Source organism: Muntiacus reevesi, chromosome 5 (assembly GCF_963930625.1).
Source record: "Muntiacus reevesi chromosome 5, mMunRee1.1, whole genome shotgun sequence".
Lineage (NCBI taxonomy): Eukaryota > Metazoa > Chordata > Mammalia > Artiodactyla > Cervidae > Muntiacus > Muntiacus reevesi.
This window is the reverse complement of record NC_089253.1, coordinates 54,507,526-54,532,160: the sequence shown is the minus strand read 5'-3', so window position 1 is coordinate 54,532,160 and position 24,635 is coordinate 54,507,526. Positions and strand designations below refer to the sequence as shown.

Below are 24,635 nucleotides of genomic sequence, written 5' to 3'. Positions count from 1 at the left end.
TCAATCATCTGAATTTTCTATAACGTTTCTTTTCCTAGAAACCATAATGCAATAAGTGTAATTAACTGAACAAGAATATAATTTGTAGATGAAACATTAATTCTAATTTGATTGTATACTGAGGTAAAACATTATTTCTGCTTTTTTTATTCCAAGGCAAGCCTTGTAATTATCCAGTCATAAAACATGGATGGCTACGTTATTCACACAGAGGATACTTTCCAGCACGTGTAAATCAACAGTTTGTCTATTTCTGTGATCAGCATTTTGTGCCTCCTACACAACATTACTGGAATTACCTGACTTGCACAGCAGGAGGATGGTCTCCAGAAGAACCATGCCTCAGTAAGCAAACCTATTTAAGTTTACACGCATAAATCTTGGAAAGAGTGAAGAGACAAAAGTATATAAGTGAGTACAGTTAAATGCTGTGTAACAACAGTAAGGCCAAGGGATGAGTTCTATGAGCAAAAACATCCAAATAGATCTTCCCTTTACTGGAGGCTTTTCATGTAAATCCTGTGAGAGATACAGAGGTTTTACAAGAATATCTGCATCATTTATACATATTTTAATCAAAAAACTAAAGACAATTAATGTAGAACATTATATTTTTCATTTTTTACAAACATGGTAGTAGTGGCTTCCATTTTTATTATTACATGTTATATTTGAATACTAATGCATTCCCATGTAAATTCTATAAGGTTAATCTTAAATGTACTATTTTACCAAATTTATGTTGTATTTCTTTCATATTACTTTTATGATCCTAAGGACAATGTACTTTCAATTATTTGGAAAATGGACGTACCCCACGTCGTGAAGAAAAATATTTACAGGGTAAAACTGTAAGAGTAGACTGCTATGACGGCTACAGTCTTGAAAACAATCAGAACACAATGACCTGCACAGAGAATGGATGGTCTCCTCCTCCCAGATGCATCCGTGTCAGTGAGTAAACTGGGCTGAGATCCCAGCGTGTTCATAATTTTCTAAGACTCAGCTGCATTATCCACTGCAAAATGTTTCTATCAACCACTTGTTTTGCCAAAGGAACTATTTATTTTTATTGTTTACAAGTGTCTGTGAGTGTACCTATAGACTTTTTGATAAGTATATAACAAAGTACATGTACTTATTGATAGACATTAGTCAAGAAAATAGGAAAAGATCCACAAAAAAGAAACCTGTAATAACAGTGAGGTCAGAAAGATGGCAGGAGTCTCACTGTCTCTCCTGATATAAACGCAGACTTTGACCGTCATTTGCGGATAAGAGTATCTTTGTGGGGGTCCAGGAGTCTGGCAGAGACACGACAGCAGCTGCTAGAGCACAAAGATTGGAGACTGGAAGCATCCCTGAGGGTTAGAGGAGGAGCTGCACTTTGCACCTGAGTGGCCCTGCTTAGCGCCAAGACAGAGCCCTCGGCACAGGATTTCACCTGTGGGGAAGATGAGAGCGCGTGAGCAAGTGCGGGTCCTCATCTTCCAGTGCACTCCTCTCTCCCCTTGTCCAGGACACTGGGGTCACCTGTCGGGCTGGGGGGTGGGGAGAGGCCAGGAGCACAGCCCCCAGGGCTAGAATCTTCAAGGAACTTGGGTCCTGCTGATCACGTGGAGACCCCACCAGGGAGCCCCAAACCATTGCAGACACCGTGCTTGTGGTCCTGCTCACCCCTGGGCTCCTCTTTTCATCCACATCCCCGCCCAGGGCCAGCTCCCTGTGTGGGGCCCCACGGTGGCATCTAAGCCTTTGCAGATGACCTGAGGGACATGTACAAGCCAATCTTTCCCCGTGGGTCTGTGGGAAAGCACACAGATATGAGCATTTGGCATTGCCTCAGGGAAGCAGCACGGATACTGTCTTTGCTGTGTTGATAGAAGCATATGAGTTTCAGAATTCTCTCCCAGGAAGAGCTGAGTACATGGGACAGGTGTATCCTTAAAAAAAGGTCTGAAAAAATCTCAAAACCCCCATCAGTATGATAGTGTACTTCGCTCCCCAAGTCAGTCTGTAAAGACTGGAGGGAGTGACTGCTTCTTTAAATGCAAACACAACAACCTGAGACTTTAACGGACACAGAAATCAAAGGAGTAAAATATTAACAGAGAATAATTTTCAGTTACTGACCCCAAATAATGGATTTGGACAATTTCTCTGATAAGTAATTAATAGTAATTACTTAAGAATTTCATTGAGATAGAAGAAAACAGTGGAGAAAGAAACGGTAACCCACTCCAGTATTCTTGCTTGGGAAATCCCATGGACACAGGAGCCTGCAGGGCTACAGTCCATTGAGTCTCAAAGAGTCACACACAACTGTAGTGACTTAGCATGCATGCATGCAATCCTTTATATTTAGAGTAACTATTGATAGATAAGGATGTATTAATATCATGGTTTTTTACAGGATATTTTATACTTTCCTAATTCCTTTCTTCCTCTGACTGCTTGCTTTTGTGAATTTATGATTTTTGTTATAGTAGTATGCATTTAATACACTTCTCTTTACCATTTGTGACTAGTATGGATTCTTGCTTTGTTTACCATGAGATTTACCTAAAACACCTTACAGAGAGAGCAGTGTATTTTATGCTGATAATATGTGAACATAACCACATATTTAATCTCATTCCTTTTACCTTTCTCCATTTTATCTTTTCTGATGTCATGGTTTGCCTATTTTTATGGTGTGTACTTAATTTAATAAATTATTGTAGCTAGAGTAATTTTTAAATTTACCAGTGTACTAGGTATCTCCATGGAATGAATTAGCATTCATTTACTTAGCTTGAATAATTCCTTTTAGTGTTTCGGTAGGGAATGTCTGTGTGTCTGCTCTTTCACCTCAGCTGTGTCTGACTGTTTGCCATCCTATGGGCGGCAGACCCCCAGGTTCTCTGTCCGTGGGGTTCTCCAGGAAAAAATACTGGAGTGGGTTGCCATGCCCTCCTCAAGGAAGGTCTAGTTGTGTTCTGTTTCCTCAGTATTTGCTGGTCTGGTGAAATCTTTATATTCTTTTCTTTTCTGAACGATATTTTCAAATATTCTTCTTTGGCAGTTTTTTCTTTGAACACTTGGACTATATCATCCCAGTTTCTCCTGGCCTAGTAGGTTTCTGCTGAGAGATATGCTAAGATCCAAATGAAGGCTCCCTAGTAAAGTTCAAGGTTTTTGTTTTGTTAGCTTGTTTGTTTTTTCCTCAAGCTGCTTGAAGTCTTCTCTATTTGTCTTTGATTTTTGCAACTTTATTATAATGTGTGTTGTAGAGGATTTTTTAAGTTGATTTGGTTTGGTCACCTCTAAGCTTCCTGAACTTAGATATTCAAATATCATCCTTGAACTGGGAAGCTCTCGACATTACTCCTCAAATATATTTTCTGCCTCATCTCCTTTTCTCCTCCTGGAACTTCAGTAATTTGCAAATCAGTTCTGCATTCAATGTGGCATAGATCGTGTAGCCTTTCTTTGTTCTTTTACATTCTTTTGTTTTTAAAAATATTTTTAGTTTTATTTTTAATCTCGCTTGACAAGATAACTTTGATATGTCATCTATCTCACAGTTTCTTCTGCCTTTTTGACTCTGTGGTTCATGCTCTTTAATGAATTTATTCATTTCATCCTGGGAACCTTCAGCACTAGAGTTTCTGTTATTTTATGATTTGCATATTTTTATTAAACCCCCTGTTTTGTCCATTGTTTATTGTTTTCCTGCTTTTGTTCAACTATCTTACTGTATTTTCTGTAGCACACCAAGTTATTTAAAATGGTTATTTTGAATTCTTCACTGGATAAATCACACATCGCCATCTTTGGATGTGAATACTGAAGACTTTTATACTTTGTTGCTGTCATGATACTTTGAGTTTGTTTTCCTCTGTGTTTTGTGGTGCTATTTTTGTAATTAAAGTATCAGTCTCCTTTGGGTGAGAAACAACTTCCTTCCACCCTGCTAGAGACTCTGCACCTATTTCAGATCTTCTATAGTGGCACCTACTGACATTCTCATCCCTGTTACACCAGAATTTCTGTGCTTTTATGTTTTGTCTAGATACATTAGTGCACCAGAAATGGTACTGACAGCCTGTCCTTTGCTTCCCCCAAAATAGCACTGCATCTGTTTTTAATTTTCTTTTTTTACTTTTTAAAATTTTTATTTTAATTGGAGGCTAATTACTTTACAGTATTGTGGTGGTTTTTGCCACATATTGACATGAGTCAGCTGTGGGTGTACATGTGTCCCCCATCCTGAACCCCCCACCGTCCTCCCTCCCCATCCCATCCCTCAGGGTCATCGCAGTGCACCAGCCCTGAGAACTGTGTCTCATGCATTGAACCTGGACTGGCGATCTGCTTCACATATGATAATAAACATGTATCAATGCTACGAATCTTGTGTTCTTGTTCTGGGCCACAGATTTAAGCCAAATTTCTGTGCATGCTCGCTGGTGGTCTGCCAAAGGTTGCTCTTCCCTCTGAGTCAGTTGTCACCACAGGGATCTGGCCACAGGGTGGAAGGGTATGTGAATGAAGCAGACGGAAGGCCTCCTGTGAAAAACTGGACTTTCACAGAAGGACGTACCTCCATGCATGATTTTCTAAGATAGGTTTTCCAGGACTCCTGGAAAGCAGCTGAGAGAGAAGTGAGATGGTTCTTGAGCCGCTGTGGGCATCACAGTTAAGACAGAGATCTATCTGCCTTTTACCTCATGCATGCATGAGTGAGCCTCCTCCTGGGTCCCTTGGCATATGGAATTTTGGGGGTGGGTGGTTGTTTATTTTGGATTTATTTATTTTTAATTGAAGGATAATTGCTTTACAGTTTTATGCTGGATTTTAACAAGCATCAACAAGAATCAGCCATAGATTTACCCATGCCCCCTCCCACATGAACATCCCTCCCAGCGCCCTGCCCACCCCACCCTTCTAGATTGTTACCAGCTCTGGTTTGAGTTCCCTGAGCCATACAGCAAATCCCCGTTGGCTGTCTATTTTGCATATGGTAGTGCAAGTTTGCATGCTGACCCTCTGCATACATCCCACCCCCTACCTCTTCCCTGGCAGCCGATCGTGAGTCTGTTCTCATGTCTGTGTCTCTATTGCTGCTGTGCAGGAGGTTTGTCAGCACAACATGTCTAGGTTCCATGTGTATTATGATATTTGTGTTAGTGTATCATATTTATCTCTTCCTGACTTACTTCACTCTGTATACTAGGCTCTATGTTCATCCACCTCTTTAGGACTGACTCAAGTGCATTCCTTTTTATGGCTGAGTAACAGTCCATTGTATATATGAAGCACAGCTTCTTCATCTATTCATCTGTCAATGGTGTTATGCCCGATGTCCGAATCCCCGAGCGGGAAGAGAGAAGGCTTCCAAGACAATGCAACTCGCAGGAAGGGAAGTTTATTACTGACTCAAGCCAGGACTCTCCGCCCGCAACCAACGCAGTGGTGCGGGTCAGAGAGCCCCGAGCCCAACCTGTTACACAAATTTATAGAGTGAGAAGCGGATTGTTTACACGTTTGCAAAACAATTTCATTGGTGAATACTTTCGCGTGGGCGGGACTTTCCTGGGGGTTTCCACCCCGTTCCTAATTTCCTAATTGGCAAACATGGGTGAAAGCTAATTGGCCCTAATTGGCAAACAGTGGTCATTGTTAAGCGAAAGCTACCTGATAGTAGGAAGGCCTACTCCTAATCTAAGTTGCGTTACTGCTGCTCCCCTCACAATGGACAGCTTTGTTGCTTCCATGTCATAACTGTTGTAAACAGATGCAGCGAACATTGGGGTACATGTGTCTTTTTCAGTTTTGGTTTCCTCAGGGTACCTAGGAGTGGAGTTGGTGGGTCATATGGTGGTTTTACTCCTCCTTTTGTAAGGACTCTCCTTACTGCTCTTCATTGTAGCTGGATCAATTTACATTCCCACCAAAAGTGCAAGAGGGGTCCCTTTTCTCCACACCCTCTCTAGCATTTATTGTTTGTAGACTTTTTGATGATGCCCATTCTGACTGGTGTGAGGTGATATCTCATTGTAGTTTTGATCTGCATTTCTCTAATAATGAGTGATGTTGAAAATATATTCATGTGTTTATTAGCCATCGTAGGTCTTTGGACAAATGTCTGTTCAGGTCTTTTTGCCACTTTTTGATTTCTGTTTGGGTTGTTTTTTTCCTGGTATTGATTTGTATGAGATGCTTGTATCTTTTGTAAATAACTCCTTTGTTAATTGTTTCATTTGCTGTTATTTTTTCCCATTCTGAGCATTGTCTTTTCACCTTATTCATAGTTTTCTTTGCTTTGGAGAAGCTTTTAAGTTTAATTTTGTCCCACTTGATTATCTTTGTTTTTATTTGCACTACTCTAGGAGGTGGGTCATAGAGGAGCTTGCTGTGATTTATAACATAGGGTGTTCTGCCTGTGTTTTCCATCCATTTTGAGTTTATTTTTGTGTATGGTGTTAGGAAGCAGTCTAATTTCATTGTTTCCCATGTAGCTGTCAAGTGTTCCCAGCAGCGCTTATAGAAGAGCGTCTATAACCCCATTGTGTATTCTTGCCTCCTTTGTCAAACATAAGCTATCCATAGGTGTCTGGGTTTATCTGTGGGCTTTTTATCTTGTTCCATTGGCCCATATTTCTGTTTTTCTGCCAGTACCACACTGTCTGGATGACTATAGCTCTGTAGTCAGTTCAAAGTCAGGAAGGTTGAATCCTCTAGCTCTATAGCTCTGTTTTTCTTTCTCAAGATTGCTTTGGCTCTTCAGGTCTTTTGTGTTTCCATATGAATTGTGAGACTTTTTTCTTCTAGCTCTGTGACAAACACCATTGGTAATTTGATACAGATGGCATTGAATGTAGATTATATTGGGTAGGGTAGTCATTTTCACAATGTTGATTCTTTCAATCCCGGAACATGGACTATTTCTCCATCTGTTTATGTTGTCTTTGATTTTTCTCCTCAGCATCTTATGCTTTTCGGTATACAGCTCTTACGTCTCCTTAGATAGGTTTATTCCTAGGCATTTTATATTTTTTGTTGCAATGGTAAATGGGATTGACACCTTAATTTCTCTTTCTGATGTTTCATCGTTAGTACATAGGGATTCAAGTGATTTTTGTGTATTCATTTTGTATCCTGTCACTTTGCTAAATTCACTGATTACCTCTCGTAATTTTTTGATAGTATCTTTTGGGTTTTCTATGTGTAGTATGGTCTGTGTGCAAACAATGAGACTTTTGCTTCTTCTTTTCCAATCTGGATTCCTTTTCTTTCTTTTTCTCCTCTCCTGTAGCTAGGACTTCCAAACAATGCTGACTAATAGTGGTGAGAGTGGGCACCCTTGTCTTTTCCTGATCTTAGAGGGTATGCTTTCAGTTTATCACCACTGAGAATAGTCTCTGGTCTGGGTTTCTCAGATATGGCCTTTATTATGATGAGGTAGTTTCCCTCTTTGTTCATTTTTTGAAGAGTATTTATCATAAATGGGCATTGATATATTTCAAAAAAATTTTCTGTATTTACTTTGATTACCATATGAATTTATCTTGCAATTAGTTAATATGGTATATCACATTGATGGATTAGTGTTTGCTGAAGAATGCTTGCATCCCTGGGATAAATTCAACTTGATCATGGTGTACTATCTTTTTAATGTATTTTTGAATTATCTTTGCTAGTGTTTTGTTGAGAATTTTTCCATCTATTTTCATCAGTGATATTGGCCTGTATTTACTTTTTTGTGTTGTCTTTGTCTGGTTTTGGTATAAGGGTGATGATGGCTTTGTAGAATGAGTCTGTAAGTTTTCCTTCCTCTGCAGTTTTTTGAAAGAGTTTTTTAAGAATAGGCATTAGCTCTTCTCTAAATGTTTGAGAGAAATCACCTGTGAAACCATCAGGCTCTGTGCTTTAATTTTTTGAGAGATTTTTTTAAATCACATTTTCGATTTCAGTACATGTAATTGGCTTGTTCATAATTTCTGTTTCTTCCTGGTTCTGTCTTGAAAGATTGAACTTTTCTAAAAAATATATCCATTTCTTTCAGGTTGTCCATTTTTTTGGGATATAGTTGCTCATAATAGCATCTTATGATGATTATATTTCTGTATTTCTGTTGTAATCTCTCCTTTCTCATTCCTAATATTGTTGATTTGATTCTTTTCCCATTTTTTCTTAATGAGTTTGCCTAATTGTTTGTCAATTTTGTTTATCTTCTCAAAGAAGCAGCTTTTAGTTTTATTAACCTTTACTATTATTCCTTCCTTTCTTTTTCATTTATTTCTGCTCTGATCTTTAGGATTTCTTTCCTTCTACTAACTTTGGGTTTCTTTTTTGTCCTTCTTTATCGAGTTATTTTATGTATAAATTAGGTTGTCTTTTTGATGCTTTCCTTGTTTCTTCCTATAAACTTCCCTTTTAGAACTGTTTTGTTGCATCCAATAGGTTTCGAGTGTCGTGTTTTCATTGTCATTTGCTTCAAAAATTCTTTGATTTCCCTTTTGATTTATTCAGGAACCAGTCTCTTATGTAAAAGCATATTGTTTAATCTCCAAGTGTTGGTGTTTTTACCATTTTCCCTCTATTTGATATCTAGTCTCATAGTATTGTGGTCCGAAAAGATGTTTCATATGATTTCAAATTTTTAAAATTTACTGAAGTTTGATTTGTGACCCAAGGTATCCTGGAAAATGTTCCATGCACACTCGAGAAGAAGGTGTATTATTCTGCTTTTGGGTACAAAGTTCTGAAGATATCAATTAGATCTATTTGATCTAATGTTTCATTTATGGTTTATGTTTCCTTATTAATTTTCTGTTTTGATGATCTGTCCATTTTTAACTTACACTTATTTTGTTGCTGTCAATTTCCCCTTTTATGTCTGTTAGTATTTGCCTTATGCATTGAGGCGCTTCTATGTTAGGTGCATAAATGTATAGAATTATGTCATCTTCTTGGATTGATCCCTTGATCATTATAAAATGTCCCTTCTTTATTTCATATAATATTGTTTATTTTAAAGTCTTTTTTGTCAGAAATGAGAATTGCCACTCCAACTTCCTTTTGATTTCCATGTCCATGGAATATGTTTTTCCATCCTTTAAATTTCAGTCACTATGTGTCTCTAGGTCTGTAGTGGGTCTCTTGTAGGCAGCATACATATGGGTCTTGTTTTTGTATCCATTCAGCCAATCTGTCTCTTTTGGTTGGGCAGTTTAATCCATTTACATTTAAAGTAATTATTTTTATATTACTCTTAGCATTTTCCTATTATAATATAATATAATGCTATAAGTTCCAATTAGCATTTTCTTAATCATTTTGTACTTCTTGTAGGTCTTTCCTTTGTCTTATGCTTATAAGTCTCTTTCATACTTGTTGTGAAGCTGGTTTGGTGGTGCTAAATTCTCTTAACTTCTGCTTGTCTGTAAAGATTTTAACTTTTCCATCAATGTTGAATGAAATCCTTGCCAGGAAGAGTAATCTTGCTTGTATATTTTTCCTTTTCAGTACTTTAAATATATCCTGCCATTCCTCTCTGGCCTGCAGGATTTCTGCTGAAAGATCAGCTGTTAATTGAATGGCTTTTCTCTTGTGTGTTATTTGTTGCTTTTTCCTTGCTGCTTTTAATATTCTTCCTCTGTGTTTAATCTCTGTTGATTAGCATGTGTCTCGATGTGTTTCTCCTTGGGTTTATCCTGTGTTGGACTCTCTGTGCTTCTTGAACTCGATTGACTATTTTCTTTCCCATGCTGGAAAAGTTTTCAAATATAATATATTCAAAAATGTTCTCAGTGACTTTCTTTTTCTCTTCTTCCTCTGGGACCCCTATAAGTCATCTGTTCCTGTGTTAAATACTATCCCAGATGTCTCCAAAGCTCTCCTCAATTCTTTTCATTCTTTTTCCTTTATTCTGCTCATCAGCAACTACTTCCACCATTTTATCTTCCAGCTCACTGTTCCATTGTTCTGCTTAAGATCTATCATTGTTTCCTTCTAGAGAATTTTTGATTTCCATAATTGTGCTATTCATCTTTGTTGGTTTACTCTTTATTCCTTCTATATCCTTTGTTATTGTGTTAATTGGTTGACTGCTTCTTGGCATTCTATCCATTCTCTTTGCAAGGTTTTGGAATATCTTTCCTATCATTACTCTGAATTCTTTTTTTAGGTATTTTATCTATTTCCATTTGTTATTATGTTTTCGGGAGGGGGAGGGTTTGTGTACTTCTATTTTATTTCTTTACTTGAGCAATATTTTTCTGCCTTTTTAAAAATTATTGTATTTGAAGTCTCCTTTTCTCAGGCTTTCAGGTAGAACTCCTCTTTCCTTTTGGTTTCTGCCCTTGGTGTGTAAAGTTGTGCCAGGGATTTGTGTAGGCTTCTTTTGGGTGTGACTTTTGTTTGTACTCTGGTGAAAGGAAGTAAGTTTTTTTTTGTTTTTTTTTCCTTTTTTCCTTCCCTCTAATGGGCAGGACTTTGTGAGGGGAATCCTGTTTGCTGATGACTGGGTTTGTGTTTCATCGTGTTTCTTTCCCCCTCTAGGGGGCAGGACTTTGTGAGGGGGCTATCTTGTTTACTGATGACTGGGTTTGTGTTTCATTGTATTTGTTTCCCCCTCTAATGGGCAGGACTTTGTGAGGTGACAATCCTGTTTGCTGATGACTGGGTTAGTGTTCCATCATGTTTCTTTCCCCTTCTAATGGTCAGAACTTTGTGAGGGGCAATCCTGTTTGCTGATGACTGGTTTTGTGTTTCATTGTGTTTTTCTTTCCCCCTCTAATGGGCAGGACTTTGTGAGGGGAATCCTGTTTGCTGATGACTGGGTCTTGTTTGCCATGACTGGATCCTGTTTGCTGATGACTGGGTTTGTGTTTTATCGTGTTTTTTTTTCCCCCTCTAACGGTCAGGATTGTGAGGTGGCAATCCTGTTTGCTGATACTGGATCCTGTTTGCTGATGACTGGGTCCGGTTTGCTGATGATTGGGTTTTTTGTTTCATCGTGTTTCTTTCTCCCTCTAAGGGGCAGGACTTTGTGAGGGGAATCCTGTTTGCTGATGACTGGGTTTGTGTTTCATTGTCTTGGTTGTTGGGTAAGGCCTCCTCCACTGGGTGCTGCTGGCAGTTGGGTGATGCAGGTGTGAACATGGAGGCCTTCACGGGAGTTCTCATTAATAGACACTCCCTGGGGTAGGAGTCTTATGGCAATCTAGAATCTTGGCAGTTCTCCCACTCCATAGACTCTGGGCCTGTTATCTGGGAGGGAAGTCAAATTCCACAGGTGGTTTGTAAGGGGATTAAAACAAACACAGTAAAACAAGAAACAAAATTCAAACCCCCAACAGATGGCAAATACAAAATCAGGCAAGTACTCAGAAAAATAATGGGATACATACACATGTATATACACACAGAAAAAAAAACAAAACCAAAAACACAGCAGTGTAAAAAAGAATTTAAGAAGGCGAAGAAGAAAGTAGAAGAGATTGATCCATTGAGCAAATGAAAGCAAAAATGATATCAGCTAGTTATTAAAAAAACTGACTAAAAGCATAAACTGGAAAACAAAACCAAAGCGATGTGTCAACTGGGGAATAAAGCAACTAAAGCAAAACAGACTAATAAGCATAGTGAGAAAAGGAAGGAAAGAAAGAAAGACTAGAAAAGAAAATTTAATAGAGGTATATAAATAAGTTTCATATGTATTAAAGAATAACTTGCAACAGGAAAAGAATAAGAAAAGCAAACAAAAAATATATGTGGAAAAATAATAATAAATTTTTAAAAACTTCAAAAATTAAAACCAGGAAGAAACACAAAACAACAAAAGACCAATGTAGAGGAAGAAGCATTTAAAGGATATTAACAGTGTGATTTAAAAAATTTCTCAAGATCATAAATAGATTTAATAGTAGCATTAAAATCAACAACTAGAACAATAGAGGAGAGAAAATAAATGGTAAAAACCTAGTAGCAACTACTGAATAAGTTAAAATATAAAAATAATAAATATCTTTATTGGATCAACTGTCAGCATCCTTTTCCTCAATGTGACTCACAGTCCACCTCACCTCCCTAGGATGCCCTCCAGTTCTGGGCTGGTGTCTGGACCTGTTGTGGGGGCAGCTCAGACTCTAATCTGGTCCTACTCCTGTGTGTTCTTGCTCTGATGTCCACATCGCCAGTGCTAGTATGTTTTCTTTTGCAGGAACTCTCATTGTCCTTTATATATTCCATAGATACAAAGTCTGCCAGTTGATCATCTGGATTCAATCTTCAGCTTGTTCCACTGGTGAGAAGGTTTTAGTTCTATTCCTTAGCCACCCACCCCTGGATTTCACTTGTGGTTTTATCTTCACCTCTGCATGTGAGTCGTCCACAGGAGTTTGCTCCTGAGGCTCCCCTGGAGGACTTGGGTGTGCCCCAGGGGAGATGGAATGTGGAATTGGTGCAGTTGCTTGGATTGAAGGGGCCCTGGCAGTACCAGATATTAAGGGGAGCCGGGGACTAGGACAGCAGGGTTTTTGTAGCCTCTGGTTGCTCTGTCCTTGTGGGTGTTGAGCATGGGAGTGGAACAGGAGCTTGGATGATGGGAACCCTGGCCACACCAGATACATAGCTGGTGGCTATTGTCACAAAAGGTATGTAACTATTAGGGATTTTTCTAGCTTCTGACAGCTCTGCCCAGGGAGGATTGAGCATGGAGGTGACACAGCTGCTTGAATTATGGGAACCCTGGCAGTGCCAAGCATGCAGGGAAACCAACAGACTCAGCTCCAGGAGCTATGGCTCTATTAGTGTCTTTCCCTAACTTCTGGCACCTGGCCATCAGAGGGCCTCTTTGGCTGGTCCTTCGCTTTGCTTGACCCCTTCAGGCGCTTATAGGGCTCCCCTGTTGGGGTCATTCTCTGTTGTTCATCGCATCAGGGACTTAAAGATCACCCTGGCTGGGGTCCTTCTGTGTTGCTTTGCACATCAGGTCCTTAAAGGACCACTCTCCTTGCTTTGTTTCCGCAGTCTGGTGCTGATATGTACAGAGAGAGAGGGTCAGAGATGGCTCCATCCTCTGTGTGTTACTCAGCAGTATCACCCTGCCTCCAGGTTAGCTGGCTTTCCTTCATAAGCATTTCCCACTGCACTCTCCTCTCTCAGGTTTCCTCAGGCCATCTCCCTTCAGTCAACAGCAGACCTAGCCCTGGGATAGCTTTCCAATCTCTATGTTCCAGCTCCAAGCTGCAGCACTTTCTAGGGGACTTGCGTCCCTGTCTGGGGTGTGTGTGGCTGTGGCAAGGATTGTCTGTGTGATCCTCACTTCATTCAGACTCACACAGATCAGCTGTTTCACTCTCCTGCAGCCTCAGTGCTTCACCTCTGTCACAAACATTTCCCTCCCCTACAGCTCTGTTCCTGCTTCAGTTCCCCAACCCCAGGTACAGATCCAGTTCTTCTCACTCTTCTTGTTCTGCCCTCCTTCCTTTGTCCCACTGAGTGTGCATGGTTCTATATATCCTTTTCTGGTGGCCAGGTTCTCAGCTGGTGTTCCACAAGATCTTCTGTGTTTGGAGGTGTATTCCTGACGTATCCGTGGAGAGAGATGTACTCCACGCACATATATTCTTCCACCATCGTGGATCTCAGTGTATGGTATAAAGCCCACACCTCACTCCAAGTCAGGCTTGCTGTGGGTGGGTGTCCAATTTCTGTTGTTGGGTCGGGATAAAAAGCAGTGGTATCTTTTTCTTCTCATTTGAAGATACTTCACACTTGATCATTTTTCTTGACTCTCTGTATTGATATCTGTGCATTAGACTAAACATGCACTTGTGCTAGTCTTCACAGACTGGCTTCATAAGTAGAACATTTCCAGAATTCAGCCTTTTCAATCAGCCTGGCCAGAATTTTGGGTGCCTCTCTAACCTCTCTGCTCATCTAAACTTCTGTGTTTGTAGGCAGCATCCTCCAGGAGTCTAGAGTATGCAGTGATCTACAAGTCAGAATACTTGTGGAGCAGGCAATTGGAGTTTATCACCTCGCTCACTCTGCCCTGAACTGGGGAGAGGAGCTGTGGCAAATGCCTGCATGCTGCTTCACACCCTGTGCCTTCTGAACCATGCTTTAGCTCTCTGTACTCCGGAGGCACCATGCAAATTTTGGGTTTCATCGGATCTCAGGGACACATTAGTTAGAAGCCAATTTCTCAGGCAAGCTAGAAAAGCACAATATCCAGATGTGCCATCTGTCTCCTTCCATGAAGAAACTGGGAGTTGCTCACTCTGCTTTAAGCTAGGGGATGACCTATGAGAAGTGCTGGTACAGATTCATAAGTGCCACTTCATTTCTGTCATCCCAGGAGACTGGACATGCTCATCCTCCCAGAGGCAGGCTAATTGGAACCTGGACCCTGGACTGGCATTTGCAAAATCAGAGACCTAGATTGTGGATCAAACTCTTTGCTCCTCCAGGAGAAGCTGGGAGTTGAGTGTTCCCTTCAAATTGTATGGTGCTCTGCTGCATGGGGAATGTGTCTTCGTTTTCCCTGCCACTTAGGATTTGACATTTTCTCACTTGCCTTGAATGCAGAACTGCTCATCTACTCTTTTTATTTTGAATAAATGGAGCTGATTCACACATAACTGTGTGTCTGTGTGTCTGTGGAGAGAAGGGGAGGTCAAGGTGGCCTAGTCCACTCTCTTACTAATATCACTGCATTGTTTCCAAGTTATATGTGTTGGGCTTGTTTGCTTTTCCATTTTCCAATTTAAGTAAAAGCAAAAATTGATTTTTAGTCTTTGTCATTACTATAATTGCTATGTAATTTTAAAATTCCCCTCAGCACACATTTGTGTCATCTCATAAGTCATATAAATCATATAAAACTTTACTTATCATGGTTTTATTTTCATTCAATTCAAAATATTCAAAGTTTTCTCTTTTAATTTCTTCTTATAAATCATATAAAACTTTCCTTATCATAGCTTTATTTTCATTCAATTCAAAATATTCCAAGTTTTCTCTTTTAATTTCTTCTTAATCTGTGAAGTGCTAAAAAAATTAGCTGAATTCTATGAAGATATCTAGTAGGTGACAGAATTGTACTTTTCCAAGTTTAGTTATTCATGGCTTGAAGGATCATCTTTTTGTCGTTAGTAGAATGAATGCATGTATCGATCTTTGTCATCTTCATTGAACTCCAAGTACTGATATTGCTTCAAGCACCCTGTTTGTTGACAACGTTTGAAATTCTCAGAGACAATGGCTGGGGTCACTATGGTGGAATATTCTGTGATCGTCATTTGATCTGTGTTCTGGGTTGCTTAAGAGAGCCAGACTAGACAATACTTTCAACAAGTCCCAGGAAAGGAAACCCATTGCTGATAGATTTCTGACATGCTGTGTGATTCCAGATCCTTTAGACAAACAGATTTCTAATAATTTCCTAGAAGGGATTCAGAGTCTTTTAAATCTTGCTTTGTTCTAGATAATAGAAATCAAGTGTTTTGGTTTTATATCTCTGGAAATTCATAGTTTCTGGTTTTGTTCTTTTTTCCTTACAGGGGACCTTAAATGATTAGAATTTTTCTTGGTTTATAATCATAAATGACTCCCCTTTTTTTGTATCATTACCTTATTTGGGTCCTTATGAAATGTGTATCAAATATATGCTTACCTGTTCTTTATGCTTTCTCCCATTTAGAAACATGTTCAAAAGACAATGTAAGAATTGAGAATGGATTTTTGTCTGAATCTGCCTTTACGTATCCCCTAAATAAACAAACAGAATATAAGTGTAAACCAGGATATGTAACAGAAGATGGCAAGACATCAGGATTAATTACATGTCTGCAGAATGGATGGTCAGCTCAACCTGTATGCATTAGTAAGTAATTCATTATCTTAGTATTCTTTATCCTGATGATAACTATACAGAAGTACTCTTTAACTTTGTTCTTTATCCATTTTTCTTTCTTTTTTACTTTGCTGGGGCAGCGTCATATGAAGTGTTTTGTGGTTCCATGACTGTATTTGAAAACATCAATTACAAAGCTTTGGAAAATCTCTCTCTCTCTCTCTCTCTTTTTTTTTTTTTTTTTGCCTTTAATGATTAATTACTAGTGGAGTAGAATACCACTGTACTATTTAGTTCAACGTTTTGTCAGTTTGAAACATCCTGTGACTAAAAACTAATTTTACTAAGAGCCTTACCTCTATTCCGGGATAAATTAATTTATTTTTAGCTGAGATCTTTATGCTGATTGCATTTGTTTTTATTTTAGGAAACTCTTAAGCCAGAGTCTCTGCTCCTAAGACTAAAAGTTATGTTTTTAAGCAAAGATGTGAGGCCATGGTGCATAAACATCAAATAATATGATATATAATTCATATGTTTGAGTCTCTAGGATAGTTTTCCTTGTGAAAAATTCTCTCTTAGGAAATCTTCATAAACATCTAGTTAGTGGAGATAGAGAAACACTTCTAGACAGGACCAAATTCTGCTGTGGTGAAAGTTTTTCATGTAGCACCACATAGATGTTTATGAAGATTTCTAAGAACAATTTATGAGTTTGTCTTATTCATCCCAAAGCTACACAGTGATATTTTTGAAGTGATATTTTACATATTCACTTTAAGTGAAGTGGATATTTAGAATATCCATTTCTACTGTTTTCATTTTATTTTTTCTAGTGTCTATATTTGCTACAGGCAGTACACTCTCAAAATGAAAAAAGTTGCACATATCAAACATTTTATTTTGATATATGACAATTTTCCATTCTAACATGCTTTTTATGGAAAATGTCTCTATTATTATATTTTACTAGTATACTTTTGCTTTAACACATTATGAAATTTGAAGTAAATAATTTAAACCTTTATTAACATCAGTCTATGGTGTTAGTGAACACAGATTGTTTGTTAATATATTTTCTTGTAAATAGCTATAAATAATAGAACTATGTCTGTATTCAAACTTAATAAGCATTAAAGAATTTAAACAACCAGAAATACAGTTGGAAGAGGAAAATCAGCATGTTAATCTATATTTTAAATCTATAAAATTTTAAAAATTTTATAGAATCTTTAAAAATTAACTTGCCTTTTGAAAATTACCTTTCTTTCAATTCAGTTTTCTCTGGGAAATATGTCACAACTGCTAATATATTTGGCCTATTAATTCAGAAAATGATGTTATGAAAATAGTACAATACTTCCGTAATGGCTTATTTTAATACTAATATTGGAAAAATGCATAAGGATAATTAAATTCAGGAACATGTTCATAAAATAAATAATTCAGGGACAATAAGTGTTGAGAAAAATGTTGCATAGAAATACACTGTTTTTTTCATTTTGAGTAATTATTTCAGTACAGTGGTATATCACTAGTATTCTTGGCTTATTTTTAATGATTAGTACATACTAATTGGTGAAGCCCTTTTCCTTGAGATGAGACTCAATCAAATTGCCCACTAAATAATATTAGAAATGAAATCGCAATCCCATTATCCCTTAGAATCCTGTGACAGGCCAGTATTTGAGAAGGCCAGACTCAAAAGTGATGGCACGTGGTTCAGGCTGAACGACAGGCTGGACTACGAGTGTCTTGACGGATATGAGAACCGAGACGGACGCACCGCAGGCTCCATAGTATGTGGTCAAGACGGCTGGTCCGATAAAGCTGCATGCTACGGTAGGTGCTCTTTTCCAGATGTTCCTTCCTTCAAGATAAACAGAATTTAACAGTAATCGTCAGTGTTTTATTTTTACCAAATTATGCTGATCTAGAATCATCTGTAAGGAATGACGCTTCCTTCTACTTTAATGTAAACTGGAAGGAGGGGAAGTTTTAAAGTTCATTGACTCACTCAATACCAAAATGACAGGGTGTTGCAACCTGTTCAAGTATTTTGCTCCTGAGTTTCCGTTTATACCTCCTACCTTGAATGTTAATTTAATCAGCTCTTGACAGATGCTTTTTATTTTCTGACTTTGACAAATTCTGAGGTCGATGACTGGAGAAGGAAATGGCAGCCCACTCCAGTATTCTTGCCTGGAGAATCTTGTGGATGGAGGAGCATGGTGGACTGCTGTCTCTAGGGTCGCACAGAGTCGGACACGATGAGGCAACTTAGCATGCATGCATGCATTGGAGAAGGAAATGGCAACCCAGTCCAGTATTCTTGCCTGGAGAATCCCAGGGACAGAGGAGCCTGGTGGGCTGCCATCTATGGGGTCACACGGCGTTGGACACAACTGAAGTGACTTAACAACAGCAGCAGAGGACAATGACATGGATCTCTTTATGTTTGCCAATGAGATATGTTTTTCCCAGGGTTGGAAACAGGGCTTCAGTCTCTGGTAAGCTGAGTGGATGTTGACTGTCCCAAGTCAAGGGACGAGTTCTGTGCAAAGCTTTGGCAACAAAGCAATATTTGAAAATATCAAGGTGGGTGGATTCTACTCAATGAGAGAAAATTTTATTTCTCACAAGCAAGCAGGCAAATGGAAATGATTTTGTAGGTGGTACCGGCAGGATTAAAACACTTTGGCAAAAGCATCACAACTTTGACCTGAACACATTGTGTTTGGGCCGACGGGGACCATAAACATTGGCTACGTCAACTACAGTGTTGAATGCATGGATTTAGCCAGGAGATGTACATGTGAGATTATCACTCTGTAAATGATGACATCAGATTGGGAAAGGATGTAGAAAGAAAATAGAGGAGAACTCAAGACTGAGTCCTGAAGCTTCCAACTCTGAGGTGTCTGAGAGAAGAAGAATAGATGGCAATGTGGACAGAAAGAAAGGAGGACCTGGAAAATTTAGGGGAAAACATGTCAGAATGAATGTTTCATAGATGTGGACAGAAGAAAAGGATATAATAATGAGAAATAATAAATTGACTAACAGTAATTTCTGTGGAATCACCTGAAATGTTTCTATATCCAATTCCACCATTATCTAAGTATATATCTAAGACCAATGACCTATTTGAAGTTTGTTCACTCCACTGAGTCTGTACAATGATTTAATATTTAGAAATGTTCTAATATTTCAAAATATCTTTCAGTTATTAAAATAAATTATTCATGTAATCTTCTTGTCATAATGCTTACCATACAGTTTATTCAAGGAACTTATAATCTACTTACATTAGAATAGTTATACTAATGAATATTTCTAATTCAATTAATATATCAGGTTAAAAGACTTAAAATACCCACTCCAGTATTCTTGCCTGGAGAATCCCATGGACAGAGGAGCATGGTGGGCTGCAGTTCACGGGGTTGCAAAGAGTTGAACAAGACTGAACGACTTAACTTTCTTTCTTAGCTTTCTTTCTTTAACAATTTCACACTGTACATGCTTATAGATATGAATCATGTTTGGTGGAAACTTTGCTATAGCATCTTATGTTGAAATATATACACTCCTTTTTCCTCTGGTGCTTTTACATTTACTTTGTTATCTGAGAAAGTTTAGTGTCTTTTCTATATGTCTAAACTTGTATAGTACACTTGATAGAATGCCATTCCTGTTTTCATTATACTCAACTATTTGACATCTTGCTGCCAGTTGTAAGTGGGATGTTTGAACACTCACCTACTTCTCAGTGATCAGTGTTTATATTGCCCTCATCTCTTCCTTCTCCTGTCATGATTTGGTTACATTCTTTCTACTTTGGAGACTATTAAATTTACACAAATGTAAGTCTATCCATGCCCCAACCCTTATTTCACTCTCAGCTCTGGAAAAAAAAAAAAACAAAATGTATAGCATGATATTGCCCATTTCCCATGTCATCTTTTGAAATGTATATTAAAGCAAAAAGAGTCTCTGATCTCCAAGGCCCCTTCCTACCTTGCCCACAAAATAATTAAAACAAACAAACAAAAACCCCTTCTTTAGAGGCTGAACAGCGCCATCTGGTGGAAGAAGCTTCATTTTGTTGTTCAGTCACTTGTGCCCCAATATTTGCAGCCCCTTGGACAGCACCTCACCAGGCTTTCTTGTCTCTCACTATCTCTAGGAGTTTGCTCAAACTCATATCCATTGGGTCAATGATGCCATCCAACCATCTCATCCTCTGTCAACCCCTTCTCCTCCTGTCCTCAATCTTTCCCAGCATCAGGGTCTTTTCCAATGAATTAGCTCTTCATATCAGGTAGCCAAACTATTGGAGCTTCAATTTCAGCATCAGTCCTTCCCATGAATATTCAGGGTGGATTTCCTTTAAGATTGACTGATTTCACTTCATTGCTCTCCAAGGGACTCTCAGGAGAACACCACTGTTTGAAAGCATCAAATCTTTGGCATAGAGCCTCCTTTTTAATCCAACTCTCACATCCGTACATGATTACTGGTAAAACCATAGCCTGACTATACAGGCCTTTTTTGACAAAGTGATGCTTTTTAAAATGCTATCTACATTTGTCATAACTTTTCTTCCGAGGAGCAAGCATGTTTTTTGTTTTTTTGTTTTAATTTTGAGGCTGCAATAACTCTTCTCAGTGATTTGGAGTCCTCACAAATGAAGTCTGTCTCTATTTCCATTGTTTCCCCATCTATTTCCCATGAAGTGATGGGACTGGATGCCATAATCTAAGCTTTTTCATGTTGACTTTTAATCCAGCCTTTCCACTCTATTCTTTCACCTTCATCAAGAGGTCCTTCAGTTCATCTTTGCTTTCTGCAAAGAGCTGGTGTTTCTGCACATCTGAGGTTTTAATATTTATCTGGCAATCTTGAGTTCAGCTTGTGAGTCATCCATCCCAGCATTTTGCATGCTTTACTCCACATAAAGTTAAATAACAAGGTGACAATATACAGCCTTGATGTACTCCTATCCCAATTTGGAACTGGCTGGTTGTTCTATGTCTGGTTCTAACTATTTCTTCTTGACTTGCATACTGGTTTCCAAGGTGGTCTGGTATGCCCATCTCCTGAAGAACTTTCCAGTTTGTTGTGATCCACAAATTCCAAGGTTTTAGTGTAGTCAATGAAGCAGAAGTAGATGTTTTTCTGGCGTTCCCTTGCTTTATCTGTGATCCAACAGATGCTGCCAATTTGATCTCTGGTTCCTCTGCTTTTTCTAAATCCAGCTTGTAGATCTGGAAGTCTAGGTTCAGTTCACATACGGCTGAAGCCTAGCTTGAAGGATTTTGAGCATTGTATTGCCAGCATGTGAAATGAACATAATTATGTGGTAGTTTGAACATTCTTTGGCGTTGTCTTTCTTTGAGATTGGAAGGAAAACTGACCTTTTCCAGCCCTGTGGTCTCTGCTGAGTTTTCCAAATTAGCTGGTATACTGAGTGCAGCACTTTATCAGCATTGTCTTTTAGGATTTGAAGTAGCACAGCTGGAACTCCATCACCTCCACTGGCTTTGTTTGTAGTAATGCTTCCTAATGCCCACTTGACTCCACGCTCCAGGATGTCTGGCTCTAGGTGAGTGATCACACCATCATGGTTATCCGGGTCATTAAGACCTCTTTTGTACAGTTTTTCTATGTATTCCTGCCACCTCTTCTTAATATCTTCTGCTTCTGTTGGATCCAAACTGTTTCTGTCCTTCAATGTGCGCATCTTTGCATGGAATGTTCCCTTTGAAACTCTAATTTTCATGAAAAGTTCTTTAGTCTTTACCATTCTATTGCTTTCCTTTATTTCTTTGCATTGTTCACTTAAGAATGCTTTCTTATCTCTTCTTTCTATTCTTTTGAACCCTTCATTCAGGTGGAATAAGGTAAAGTCCATATTTAAGGTGCCCCCTACATGCATGGAGGCAGTTCCCTGATGGTTCAACGTTTAAAGAATCTGCCTGTAGTGCAGGAGACACAGGAAACACTAGTTTGATTCCTGGGTTGTGAAGATTCTGTGGAGGAGAAAATGGAAACCCTCAATCATAACCTTGCGTGGAAAATCTCATGGACAGAGGAGATTGGCGGGCTATAATCCAAAGGATAGCAATATTCAGACATGACTGGGTGACTAAGCATGTAGCTATAGCCACGGAATGTGCACATCTGTATATCAATAATGTCCTGTGAGTTCTTGCATGTTTAAAAATATTTTCTGTAGTTTAATACTTGGCTGTCTGGTTGTATGGATATAAAACTCTTGGTTTTCTTTTTCTTTTTTTAACTTTTATGAAAATGCTCTTCTATTATTGCTTTGGTATTTTAGTTTTTTGGAGAATTCTATAGTCCTTCTATTTCCCTCTTCCTTTTAATCACCTGGAGCTCTGAGGAACTTCCCATTACCTTTACAGAATAGACAATTTTAACCTGTCTATTCTAAATATGCAATATTATCAGTCTTGTGAAATATATATATATTTATGTCATGGTTTAGTTGACAGGGTGCATCCAACTCTTGCAATCCCATGGACTGTAGCCTTCCAAGTTCCTCTGTCCATGGGATTTCCCAGACAAGAATACTGGAGTAGATTTCCATTTCCTTCTCCAATACTTCTATAGAACTACTCTATAATCAAGATGTAGAATATTTTCATTATCCTAAATGTTCCTTCATGCCTATTGAAGTCTTTCCATATTCCATAGCTACACTATTTCTTTTTGGAGTGGAGGTTTGGGTCCACTGAGAAATGAACTTTTGAAGAAAAACAATAACTTTTAACTTTACATTTTATTCTGAAAATTGTAATCTTTAAAGCAAAGTTTAACATATAAAGAGCTAAATACCTAAAGTAAAGTTAATCTTAAGTGTTCTGATTTTGATTTTTTAACACATATGTATACCTGTGTAACTATTACCCAGAACTAAATTGAGCAAATGTCCAGCACATCTTCAGGTTTCCTTGTGTCTCTTCCCATTCTGTATGACACCTTATCTCATAGGCACTGCCTTCATGATGAGCTTTTCCACGTCTTGAAATGCCTACCAATGACATTATAAGATACGTACTTAGTGAGTGTGTTTGATTTTTTCCATTTACGAGAGCTGTGAGATGATCCCAAGCTGCTGTCTATATCAGTACTTCATTTTGTTTTCTAAATTCGTGAATATGAATCCATTGTATGAAAATGCTACAAATGTTTTATTCATTTTCTGAATGTTTATGGGAACCATTTGCATTTTTGCTGTTTATGAATAAAGCTGCAATGAACAGTTCTGTAAGGGAATGCACTCCATATCCTCTGGTGAGGGAGAGGTTAAGGGGATAAACTTCCAGGTGCAAAATAGATGAGTCATAAACACGAAATATTCAGTGTGGTGCATATAGTCAATAATTATGCAAGTTTAAAAATCTTGATTGATGGTAACTAAACTTACTGTGGCAATTATTTTGAAATGGACAGAAACATGGAATCACTACACTGTGTAACAGAAAGTAATACAATGTTGTAGGTCAGCTGTACTTAAAGGAACAAACAAATACTTTGAAAAAGAAATCTGATTTGTGGTTACCAGAGGTTGGGGCTGGAGACAGGGAAACCGGATAAAGCCAGTCAAAAGGTACCAATTTCCTGCTGTGAGATAGATTAGTACTAAGGCTGTCGTGTACAACAAGATTAATATGATTGGCTGTCGTGTACAACAAGATTAATATGATTAATTCTGCTGTATCTTAAGTATGGAAGTTAATAGGACAGTAAGTCCTGAGTTCTCATCACAATTTTTTTATATTTCTTTATAGCTATATGAGATGATGGATATTCACAAACCTTATTGCTATAATCATTTCATGATATATGTAGATTACATCATTAGGCCATACACCTGAAACTTATGCAGTGCTTTATGACAATTACATGTCATCAAAATTGGGAAAATTGATAATCATAAAACCCACACATAAATACCATTTAAATGAAGGGATTGTGCTATAATTTATATGACTGTTTTTAAGTTCTACTATATATATATATTTTTTTAATCTATTCACTTCCCTTACCCATGAAAATACAGATGACTCAAATGTCTATGTAAAACTTCACCTACTCTCTTAAAATATATTATTGAAAGTTAGTATCTGATATATGGCTTTGCAACCAGTCCATATTAGCCACAGAAAGTTGTGCACATAGATATCAGGTGATGAATACAATAACTTATTGTGAAACTACCAACAGAAACAACTTAGGGTCATTTCAAAACTTTGAACTTTGATATTTACACAATGGCACTAATTAATTAGGTTCATTGTAATGCATTTAAATTCAGTCACACTAGGTAACTGAAAATGAGGCAGATTTTGAACCCTAAACAGTGCAACTGGAGTATTTGTGTGAATGTACCACTGGGAAAATCTAACATGTTGTTAATCAATGTCCTTCTCACCTCGTGGTTTTACACTGCTCACGGACAGGGTAAGTTGAAACAGTTGTGAACACTCAGCCTTCCTCCTAAATATAACTATCTACTTTCCTTTGTGTGTATTTTTGATCAAGTAAACTGGTTAAAATAGTCTGCACTGTGAGATAACCATAAGGATACCTTAATGGAAAAATGATCAGATATTCACCTAAAAAGGGAAAAGAAAATGAATACTTTTCTATGCCATCTGAGTTCCACAGTGCAAAGAGGTACTCTATGTAGATTATGGGGTCATGTGAATATGCTCGTGAAAATGTGAATAGAAATTGTGTCACTGAAAAGTAGATT

General features: G+C 38.1%; 1 protein-coding gene across 1 annotated transcript in view; it reads left to right on the top strand.

Moving 5' to 3' along the window:
* Positions 1–24,635, top strand: part of LOC136169338 (complement factor H-like) — an 88,778-nt gene that overhangs the window by 6,026 nt on the left and 58,117 nt on the right. The window contains 5 exon segments of the mRNA XM_065937119.1: positions 157–345; positions 15,698–15,880; positions 17,516–17,692; positions 17,788–17,795; positions 24,241–24,340. Of these exon segments, the coding sequence (XP_065793191.1) occupies positions 157–345; positions 15,698–15,880; positions 17,516–17,692; positions 17,788–17,795; positions 24,241–24,340 (657 nt within the window).